The sequence below is a fragment of the Narcine bancroftii genome, chromosome 12 (assembly GCF_036971445.1).
Source record: "Narcine bancroftii isolate sNarBan1 chromosome 12, sNarBan1.hap1, whole genome shotgun sequence".
Taxonomy (NCBI): domain Eukaryota; kingdom Metazoa; phylum Chordata; class Chondrichthyes; order Torpediniformes; family Narcinidae; genus Narcine; species Narcine bancroftii.
This window is the reverse complement of record NC_091480.1, coordinates 81949184-81960792: the sequence shown is the minus strand read 5'-3', so window position 1 is coordinate 81960792 and position 11609 is coordinate 81949184. Positions and strand designations below refer to the sequence as shown.

Here is an 11609-nt window from a genome sequence, read left to right as displayed (position 1 = left end):
GGCCGAAAATAGAGGCTGCGGCGCTACATAAAGGAGCCGCCACCGCCGGCGCTCAGACACACGGTCACCGACCCCGAGCGCACGGCAGTACCGCACACGAAGGATGAAACTGTCACCTGAAGCCACCCTCTCCGCCTCCGTAAGCGAGGAGGACGTGCGGAGGAGAGAGTTTTACTCGGCAGAGTGGGAGGACTTGATCCTGAGGACACAGCAGCAAGATCGGTGAGTTCACCCCAAAACAGTGAGGGGAAAGACAGACGGGGGAGCGACCGAGAGAGAGAGGGAGAGAGAGATGGGGAGGAGGAGAGGGAGAGAAAGGGGGGGAGAGAGAGAGGGGGGAAGGGAGAGAGAGGGGAGAGAGAGAAGGGGAGAGGGGGAGAGAGAGAAGGGGAGAGGGGGAGAGAGAAGGGGGAGAGAGAAGGGGGAGAGAGAAGGGGGGAGAGAGAGAAGGGGGGAGAGAGAGAAGGGGGAGAGAGAGAAGGGGGAGAGAGAGAAGGGGGAGAGAGAGAAGGGGGAGAGAGAGAAGGGGGAGAGAGAGAAGGGGGAGAGAGAGAAGGGGGAGAGAGAGAAGGGGGAGAGAGAGAAGGGGAGAGATGGGGAGGGGAGAGATGGGGAGGGGGAGAGGAGAGCGGGAGAGAGGGAAGGAGATAGAATTAGGAGACAGAAAGAAAGGAAAGGAAAAGAGAGACACGGGAGGGAGAAAGTTGGAGAGAGGGAAGGAGGGAGAAATGAAAAGGAGAGGGTGATGGGGAGGAGAGAAAGGGGAGTGGATGGAGAGTGGGAGAAGGAAAATGGAGAAAGAGGGGGGAAAAAGCGGAGCGGACAGGAAGAGGAGCACAGTAGATGGAGAGGGAGGGAAACATTTCACGTCCGGTAGGTGAACTGTCGCCCCGGCGCTGATCTCCTCTCCTTGCCCCAGGTGCGCGCTGAGCGAGGTGAATGACTCTCGGCGGGAGAGCTACAACAGGAGGCAGAGGATCAGCTTCCTGGTGCAGCGAGGCCCGGACCAGCGGATGAGGATGGGTCTCCTCGGGCGGGAGCTGAACGAATACCACTTGCCCCTCGCCATCTTTAGCCCCAGGAAGGTCAGGGATGCGGCGGAGCGGTCCGAGCCCGAGCTGGAGCGGGCGCCGAGTCCGGCCGGAGTGTGCCCCGACAAGAGAGACATCTCGGCCATCACCAAGGACCTGCCACCCCTCATGCAGCCGCTCAACATGGGCGGAAAGAAGCCGGAGAGGTCCCTGTCCAGATCCATGTCCCAGGAGGCTCAGAGGGGCTGAGCGGCCGGGACGTGCCCCAGGAGAACGTTTGCAAGGACTGGGTTTGTGGTCGAAAGAGCGGCGGGATGTTGGTTGGCGGTGGAGGCGGATTTGTGGGAAGAAACTGCAGGTGTATCTAACTGGCTTTGGGATGTAAGGGGCAATGTGAATTTGAGTTTATTTAAGTAGATTATCCATGATTTATTTTTGTAATCAGTTGTGCGCACGTGTTTCATTTCTAATAAATTTTAGTGAATTTGGATGGTACCTTGTCCCGTGAATATTCGCAGAAAACGCTGGGAACACACAGTGGGTCGGGCAGCAGCGAACGAGGGCGAAGCCGTCAATGTTTCACGTCTTTGTCGACGTGATGACGAGACACAGATAAGGCAGACAACCAGCACCTTTCCCCCTCCCCGCCCCCCAGGCCAGGAGCAGAAAACATCAGGGGACATTTCCGATACACACACATCACATATAACCCTGAGATTCTTGTTCCTGGGGGCCCGACAGAATTACCCCTTATTGGTCGTGCAAAAAAACCAATCTGTACACGGCGTGAACATGTAAACAAATAAAGGAATAGAAACTGTGCAATACAGAGAGGGAAAGAATCAATAAAGTGCAAAAATGCAAAGTGAAGGAAATTTTGGGCAAGGTTGTTTTTAAACAGAGTTTTGTGGGTGCATCGAATGCCTTAATGGGGTGGTGGTGATGGTGCAGGCTGGGACATTGGGGCGTTTAAGAGACCCTCATATAGGGAAATGGATGAAAAAGAGAGGGTTTCGTTTTATATAGAAGTCGGCACATCGAAGGCCTATACTGTGTTGGTAATGTTTGTATTACTGGTGGGAAAGGCAAGCGAGAATATGATGGTGGTCATTCGCTCTGCCAGTTGCATTCCCACCGCCGGCTCTCTCGTGCTACCTTCGGCCCAGATCTAACCTCCTCCCCCTTCCAGGAACCGCGGCCGGGCAGCACAACTCGCGCCTCCTGTCCAAGAAACGGCCCGTGTCCCTGGTTCCTCGGTCAATCGCCTTCGGCCCGAGCATCTACAGTGGAATCACCGCTGCGCCGCAAACTCCTCACCATTCCGCCGGCAGACAACATTTGTGTATAATCCGTCACCCACCCTTCCTGTCTCTCGCCCCCAATTCCCCCGAGCGAGGAGCTGTGTTCGGAGGGCGCTGGCGGCGACCATCACTGACCCTCTGTCTGTAGCAAGTCAGCGAACGCCTACGAATTTGAACGAGTGCTGCCTGTGTGGAGTTTGCACGCTCTCCTCTGCTGTTCTGCCGCTGAGATTTGGCTCCAGAATGACGAGAATAACGGCTGAGGTATAGAAGGTGAGTGGGACATGGTTACGGCCCGAACGCCAGCACGGATTCAATGGGCTGAATAGCCTTTCTATGTCGGGAATACGAATAAACGGTCTCGCCACCTTGAACGTTTGGTTCACAACCAGTTATCGTTCCCACTCTGGCCCTTCCCTGTTCTGGCCGATGCTTCACCCCGGCGCCTGCCTCGGTTCCCCCAGCCTTTCCATGACAATATCTCTGACGGGGGGTGGGAGTCCTTGTCCTGACCTTGGAGCCAGTTAGCGAGGCCGGGGATGGAATCGGAGACCGCTTGGGACGGGACCAGAACACTCATGCCGCTTGCTCCAAGGAATTCACTCCTTTGGGGCGAGCAGGGTCGGGGCAGCGCTGTGGACGCTGCTACCCTCCCAGACCGTCGTCTCGGGCCGAGCCACGCCCCCCCCCCCCCCATATTTTACCCTACCACTCTCTGACCGCGATTCTCCCGGTCTGGAACCTGCAGGAGAAGGGGGTATGGGCATTGGCAGAGAGTGGAGACCTTCCAGCGTTGTCTGGGCACCCATGAGCGCACTCACTCACCTCCGTCATTCCGGCAGGCACCGTGCCTTCAGCAGAGGTGTGGCCAACTCGTTTGCTTGCTGCAGTGCAGAGAGGGTCGACGACTGGCTGAAGGCGTGGGAGGTGAGGGAATGGTAAGCACTGCTGTTCCCTCGAAGAGAGGACCCTGGCGTGTGAGATGGAGCTCTGTGAACCCCACCCCTCCTGCCATTGCAAATGACAGATGGAAAAGCACAGTGTGCGGAGGATATTGAGAGTCTGCAGAGAGATAAACTGAGTGGGCAAGGGTCTGGCAGATGGAGTACAATGTTGGTAAATGTGAGGTTTTCCCATTTGGAAGGGAAACTGGAAGATGAGAGTATTATTTAAATGGCATGCTGCTGTGGAGAAGGTGTTGGGACTGCCAAAGGTTGGTTTGCAGGTGAAAGTGATGGAATTTAGGAGCAGGGAGGTCCTGGTGAGGCCGCAGCTGGAGCACTGCATGTAGTTCTGGTCTCCGCACTGGAGGAAGGATAGACTGGCTTTGGAGGTGGTGCAGAGGAAATTCACCAGGTTGATCCCAGAGATGAGGGGGTTGGCCTATGAGGAGTGATTGAATCACCTGGGACTGAACTGGCTGGAATTTAGGAGAATAAGAGGGGATCTTAAAGAAACATATATAATTATGAAAGGCAAGGATTAGATAGAGGTAGGCATCGGTGAGGGAGACCAGAACTAGGGGATATAGCCTCAAGATCCAGGGTAATAGATTTAGGTCAGAGATGAGGAGGAACTGGTTTTCCCAGAGGATGGTAAATCTGTGGAATTCTCTGCCCCTTGGAACAGTGGAGGCAGCCTCAGTAAATATATTTAAGGTTGGATAGATTTTTACACAGAAGGGAAATTAAGGGATTTGGAGAAAAGGCAGATAGGTGGAGATGAGCCGATCATCAGATCAGCCATGATCTGATTGATTGGTGGAGCAGACTCAATGGGCCTGTTGGCTGACTCCTGCTCTTAGTTTTACAGCACGGTAACAGGCCATTTTGGCCCCTGGAGAAAACCCACATAGACATAGGGAGAACATATAAACTCCCAACAGAGCGCAGGATTTGGACCCCAGTTCGGTCCTGATTGCTGGCACTGTAAAGTCATTACACTAACTGCTACACCCACCATGCAGACTACTTATCTAGTCCTCCTAGGTGTGAGAGATGGAGTTCAGTGACCCCTGCCCCCTACCATTTCAAGGACAGGATCTCTGGTCCCATTCCTCTTCGATGGAGGAGTGATGGTGGAGTATGTTGTCCTCATTTCTCCTCCACTCCATCACTGCACCCTTATGGTGAATAAAAGTTGAAGTACATCATTAATGTTACATCATTAATGTTACATTTCCATCTATCTATTTTTTCCCCAAAATATATTTATCGAGCATCAAAAACTACTTGGTCCACATTATACAGATGTACACTGTGCTCCTGTTTTTTTAATAGAAAAACCGACACACAAATGTCCACATATACTCTGATACAAGCCCGGACTCCCCACTCCCTGACCACTTTGGAGTCTTTGCTATCAGTATTATTGGTGTATAATCGATTATACCGGTACAACCATCCCACAGTTCGTCTTTTACTCCGACAACATTCAATTCAGAGAAATAATGCATAAAGGGTTTCCATTTATAGGCACATTTTCCCTGTGGCCCTTCTTAATGTGTATTTGATTTTCTCCAGTTTAATAAAGATATCCTTAATCCATTGTGTAGTAGAAGGACCCCCGTCAGACTTCCAGTGTAGCATGATTAGGCGCTTGGCTAATAGGGATGTAAATGCTATCGCGTCTTTCTGCAGGGAATTTAGGGAGTTGTTGGAGATTCCAAATATTCCAGTCAACCGACAGGGTTGCAACTTGATTTTAAATATTTTGGATAGTGTGCTAAAAATTCCACTCCAGAACCCTTGTATTTTGGGCACTGATAAAACATGTGACTGGAGTGGAAAGGGGAGTCATTACACCCATTGCATTTGTCCTCTATTTCAGGATATCTGGATTTAGAAACGTGAACCCTGTGCAACACCTTGAACTGAATACGTCCCAGGCGAGCGCAGGAAGTGGTAGAACGAATTCTCTCAATAGCCTCACACGGTGTCTCCTCAATTTCCATTTCCAATTCTTGCTCCCGTTCTGCCTTTATTTTGGAAAGTGAATGACTTTTAAGTGACAGAATAGAGCTATACGTTTCTGAAACTGTCCCTCTCACTTCTGGATTAGCCGATGCTAGACCTTCCCAGGGTTGCTTGGCAGGTAACTGAGGGAAGTTTGGGAGAAGACTTCGAAATAAAATGACGAATCTGAAAGCAGCGAAAAAAGTGTGATGCAGGTGAGCTGTATGTGTGTGACAGAAAGATGAAGCTGCTAAATACATAAAGATCTTGAAGACATTTGATGCCTTTAGTTGGCCATGTATTAAAAAAAGGGATCAGTGACTGAAAGTGAAAATACTTCATTGTTATTTAAGGGACCCTGAACAGATGCCACTGCCCACTTAAAGTACCAAATTTTTACTGTATTGAGCAGCACTGGGTTGTCAAATGTGGTTAGAGGGTTTAGTGGGCAATGAAGAAGATATGGTGGCTAAAGACGACAATTTACAAAAAGACTCTTCCAGTTTACACCAGGAGAATTCAGGGGATGCACCCAGTAATTTAGCGGATGTAAATGTGCTGCCCAGTAGTAGAATCGGAAATTGGGAAGAGCGGGCCCTTCACTAACCTTAGTTTTGCAATAATGCTTTTCGAACCCTTGGAGATTTCCAGATCCAAATAAATTAGAAAATTATTTTATCCAGAGAGGTGAAAAAATATTTTGGAAGAAATAAAGGAATAGTTTTAAACAAGTAAAGAAATCTTGGTGATATATTAATTTTGACTACATTTATTCTGCCCATTAGTGAAATGGGCAAATTACTCCATCTCTGAAAAGCTGATTTCTACTAGTCAATAAGTAAAATTTTTTATTGGGAGATTGGAGAATGGTCATGTGATGTTTACACCTAGGTACTTGACACCTGTCTGACTAAACCGAAAAGGAAGGCCTGATAATCTGATTAAGTTGCAGAGCTGCTCCATTGACGAGGTAACACTCACTCATTTGAAGCTTTAATTCATAATCTGAAGAACTCAACTCCTCCAGAATGAATAGAACAGAGGGAGCGCTTCTCTGCAGGTCTGTTACAAACAGCAGCAAATCATAATGAAACTAATTTCCCAGTTCATTTTGCCATAAATGCCTTTAAAGGTATGGGAAGACTGTAGCATAATTGATAATGAATTGAATGCAATTGCAAAAATACGAGGAGATAGGGGACACCCTTGTCAGCTACGCTAAATAATCAGAGTGAGTGTTGCGTTGAAGGCAAATCCAGGAGATAAACTTGTTACCAAATACAAATTTATTTAATACTGCAAAAAATACTTCCAGTCTATCCTATCAAAAACTTTTTCAACAGCTAATGAAATTACAACTTCCAGACACTTTGTCAAGTGCTTAGAGTAAATAAAGTTGAAGAGAGTACAGATGTTAAATGAAGAGTGACATCGTTTTATGAAACAGTTCTGCTCTTGGATCTGATACTTGGTTATAGTCCTTCCAGTCGCTAATACTTTGACATCAACATTAAGCAGAGATAACGAGCTATAGGAGCCACATGATGTGAGATGCTTGTCCTTCTTCAGAAGGAAAATTATGGATGCTTGGGGAGTAGTTGGTAAAACTCCTCGCTCCAGAGCTTCTTTAAACACTGACAATAATAATGGAGCTAATTTATCGTTAAACTTTTTATAAAACTCCATTGGATTTAATCGATAGTGTAATCGCATGCTTTAATCGATAGTGTAATTGCATCCAAAGTGAGTGAGGCATCCAGTTCCTTAACCAGGGTTGGGGTCAATGACATGAGTTGTAAGATTGTTAAGAAACTGGTTCTTTTTGGTGTTATCCGAAGTGTATTTGGATTTGTAGAGTGATGAGCAGAAAGATTTAAAGGCAGCATTAATTTCTGTAGGATCAGATGTTATGTTTTCGGAGGAGTCTCTAATTTGGGGTATCAACCTCGATGCCGCCTGACGTTTCAGTCGGTGGGCCAATAGGCAGTTTGCCTTTTCCCTGTGTTCATAATAGCTGCTCTCTTTCTATGTAGTTGAGATAAGATCAAATTCCACTTGTAAATCAAGTCACTGCTTGTATAATTCTGGGGATGGACAAACTGTGTAAAGTTGACCCATTTCACTAATAGCTGATCCTGGCAGTGCATTTCTTTATTTAATGAGGTTGAGTATAAATTAGTTGACCCCTAAAATAACACAAATGACTCCCAGAGTAGGGAATAGGAAGTGACTCATTTTGATTATGAGAGAGGAAATCACTGATAGGGTCTGATATATGTTTCCAAAATTTTTCATCTGCCAGAAGAAGAGAAATAAGTCTTCAGTGCAGTGGGTTAACAGGATGATTGGGTAGTTAAGGTCTAATAATAATGATGGTGCGTGATTGGAGATCAAAATACTGGAATAATCCGAGAAGTCTATGCATGGATCGAGAGAGCCATCCAAAAAGAAATAATCTAACCTACAGTATGAATTGTGAACTTTGGAAAAGAAAGAAAATGTTTTAATTGAGGGATTTAAAAATCTCCATGGGTCAATCAACCTTAAAGTCATAAAGTAACATAAAGTCGGAAAAAGACCTGGCCGTGGTAGATTGGGAAGGGCTGCAGGGGTTAGATTGGTCTCGTACCAGATACATAACACAATTTAAACCCTTGCCAAAAAATTACCCATGTGGGTATCTAACGAGGGGAGCCTATTAATAGCGTGTCAGCAAATGGGACGTCAGCGAAGTTGGGTGCAGAAACATTGAGCAGTAGCACCTGTTTCTGCAAACATTTACCTGCCACTGTGATATATCGACCATTTCTGTCTGCTATCACATGGATGGTTTTATTTATTAAGATAGCTATACCCCTCATGATTTAGAGTTGAAACTGGAATTAAAAACCTGACTTACCCATGGACCTCGTAGACTTAAGTTGTCTTTAATGCAAACGTGAGTCTCCTGCAAAAATACTATGTCAGGCTTTAACCGGTTCAGATAGGAGAAAATCTTTGATTTTTTGATAGGGCTTTCCATTCTTCTGATATTCCAACTGAGAAATCTGACAGGCATCTCCCCACCAGGAGTGCTTGGATTCATTGGATTATACATTTAGATTTTAAGAGCCAAGGTGGTCCCCCCAAACCACACCCTCCCCTACACAAACAAAACAGCATACACACTCACACTCGTTCCCATATTAATTCTAAGCCATGGGACAACACTTTATATTCACGTGGTACAAATGTCCTTGCCCCTAAATGTCAAGGACTTGGAGAGTGATCTTAAGTAGAAAAGAAACAACCGAATTCTGAATTAGATTTACAGGCAATCGCAAAGCACTTTGGTCAGCTCTACGTCATTCAACACAATAAGCCCATGTATAAATTTATTATATAATTGTATTATACAAATCCTGGAATTCCACCTTAACAGGTTTGTTAACTGCAGATTATGACAACGATGCCCAAAAAGTGGCACTGCCTTCTCGCACATTAATCAGTTGTTTTCAACGTCTTGACATATATTCTTGCTTCTTCAGCCAAGAGGGTCCTTCATTTCGTTACTGTAAGTGATCTGTAGTTGGGTTGGGTAGATTAACTCATATCAGACCCCCTCTAGGGTATGAAATTCCTGTCGGACGTTGTTGAATGCCACCCAGGCTTGGCCACTTTCACAGTAAGATTGGGGAAAACTGAGATAGTCATCCCCTTCAGTTATAACCTTGCGGCGACTCTGGTACGGTGTAGGACTTCCATGCCATCACTGTAATAGTGAAGTCTGGCCACTATGGCCCCCGGGGAGGCCCTGGTTTTGGCTGTAGGGTGCTGTGTGTCCGGTACTCTGGTGGCTCTTTATTCAGGCCAAATGCCTCTTTTAATAAAGCTGATACTGCGTTTGTACTTGAGCTGTTGGTTCCTTCGGATGTATTTCTCCAGGAGCTCACCTCCAAATCCTCACATCTATTTTCTAGCTTCATCATATGGGCAGTGGTAGTTTTAATTTTCTTTTGCATGGAGTAGATGTCATCGGTACACCCAGATGTTGATCATTCTATCTCCCCAACGGCATCTTAAGTTTCTCTCAGTCCGGTGTCTATGGACAGCCGTGAGTTGAGATTTTACAGTCTGTAGGCCTTACATAAGGCCTTCCAGATTTCCCATGTATGCTCTTATCTCCATTTTAATAATCTCTACAATGTCCTTACGAAGTGCAGTCAGCACCTCTAGCTTTAACTACTCAAAGTCAGTCACCTTTTCTTCCTGGTCTGCCCAGTAAAACAGGATCAGGTGAGACTGAGGCTTCACTCTGTGGGGTAGGTCTCAGGGACTGCTGCATAATGACTTACCCTTCTTTTTAGGCATTTTAACATTTCAAAATCCAGCCCCATTACTTCCACATATTGCCAACTGCAAAAGGATGGCAGAACACTTTCTGGATTGCTGTTAAATAGTACTTTATAAATACAATTTGCAGGAGCTCTGTCGGCGGTGACCGACTTCATTAACCACTCTCTCGATATTACATATTTATGTATTATTAAGTGAGAATAAAAGGAACCCTTGAACTGTGACGGCCGCACAGCTCCGAACTGGCGACCTCAGACCTGACCACAGCTGGCTTGCTCCTGTTGGATTTAAAAGGGCCCATCGTGAGCCATGTATTATACACTGTTAAAATGGAGTGTGGTTGCCGACCTGCCCAGAGTGGTCAACGAAGGAGGTTTCACGGCAATGAAATGGGAGAATTTGCCCTGATAATCTCACTGGCTGATATTCAGCAACTGACACTGATATCAGGTGTCAAGATGTGGGGGGATGTAATGTTCCAGAGACATGTTGGCATAATGTCATCAACACAAAGTCTCCCTGCCAAAGGATCGGTGCTGGGATAATTAAAACATTCCAGACACCGTCCAAGTTTCCAGTGATAATGTAGCCAGACACTTAATCATGTTCTGGAAGCATGTGTTTATTGACAGAGCGAAGTGGCTCAGTGGGGATTGTGATTTACCGCTGGGTTTGTTTCAGCTCCAGGGACTGTGCTTCAGGTCAAGACTAACAGAGATGAGTCCAAGTGGAGCACGATCAGGATGGGGGCTGTGGGGTTGGGGTAAGTGATGGTTCAGGGTTCTAACTGCTGTTGTTAGTCCGAGGCTAAGGTGCAGCACTTAATGATGTCGACATTGATACAGATTCTCATTCAAAAATGAGTCAGTTTGAATTCTATATCTTTACAGAAATGTCACTTATAGCAATTTTTCACCTGCTGTAAAACAACAAATTTTGTGACATGTTCATGATAATAAATTCTGAAAGAGGTCATTCAGTCCATCGAGCTCTCATAGTGATTCCTTTGATCCCCCTTCTCTCACATTTCCCTACAACCTATTCCTTTGGACACATCTACGAAAATCCTCTCCATTCCATTACACTAGAATTAATTTAGCCCACTGACCCGCAAGTCTTTGGGAAGCTGGAGCACCAAGAGGAACCCACATGGCCAGAGGGTGAGCATGCAAACTCCACCCAGACAGCATCAGAAGTTAGAATTGAACTAGGGCCTAATGCACCACTGGGCCTCCCAGTAAATAAGTGGACTGTCATCTTTATCTTAGTTGCAATGCCTCTCTGGCCTCCTCTGCTAAAGTTTCATGGCCTGTCCCCGTTCTAGTTTTTGGTTCTCTCTGCCTGCTTCTCTGCTTGAACCCCTTTCTTTCCATCTGTTCAATGTCTGTCTATCTCACTGATGACATTTACTTGGGCAGTTGGGACAATCAGCAAGATGACCTGGAGCCCTGCTGATGGAAGCAGTAGTGGGAATAGTAGTGAGGAGGGACTGTTTCCACTGACAGAAGGTCAGTATCACGGGATGACGTGTCCAACCAATCATCCATCAAAAATAGGGACTTACATTTCTGTCATTCTGAATCCTAAGCTCAGCACATCTTGAGTGCCTTCGAGTATGAGAGGCGTGTAACGTGGAGAAGGGTTTATAGTGACTCATGACCTTGGAATCTGCTGCAATGATGTTGACAGAGGATAAATATCGGACGTAACCATGGTGAGTTCCCTGCTGCACCGCGTCGTGTGGCTGGAGGAGCTCTCTAGTTGCGGAAGTAAAACTGAATAAAGTGAACAAAGTAAACAAGAACCATGGAGATGTAACATCACACACGGGGAGGACACCTGGGGTGTAAGAGCCAGGCTCTGGGGATGACGACGATAGTTTATTGTCATTAAACAAGGACAGATACGTGCAGACACTCTAAAACTCTTACTTGCCGCAGTCACACAGGTACACATGATACGATGGTATTAAATATAAGATATACAAC

The 11609-nt window shown here is 46.4% G+C and overlaps 1 protein-coding gene across 1 annotated transcript; it reads left to right on the top strand.

Moving 5' to 3' along the window:
* On the top strand, nt 1–1521 carry LOC138747712 (telethonin-like). Its single transcript, XM_069907208.1, has 2 exons — nt 1–222; nt 920–1521. The coding sequence occupies exons 1-2, from the start codon at nt 104–106 to the stop codon at nt 1278–1280; spliced, it is 480 nt and encodes a 159-aa protein (XP_069763309.1). The 5' UTR covers nt 1–103; the 3' UTR covers nt 1281–1521.
* The last annotated feature ends 10088 nt before the right edge of the window (nt 1522–11609 follow it).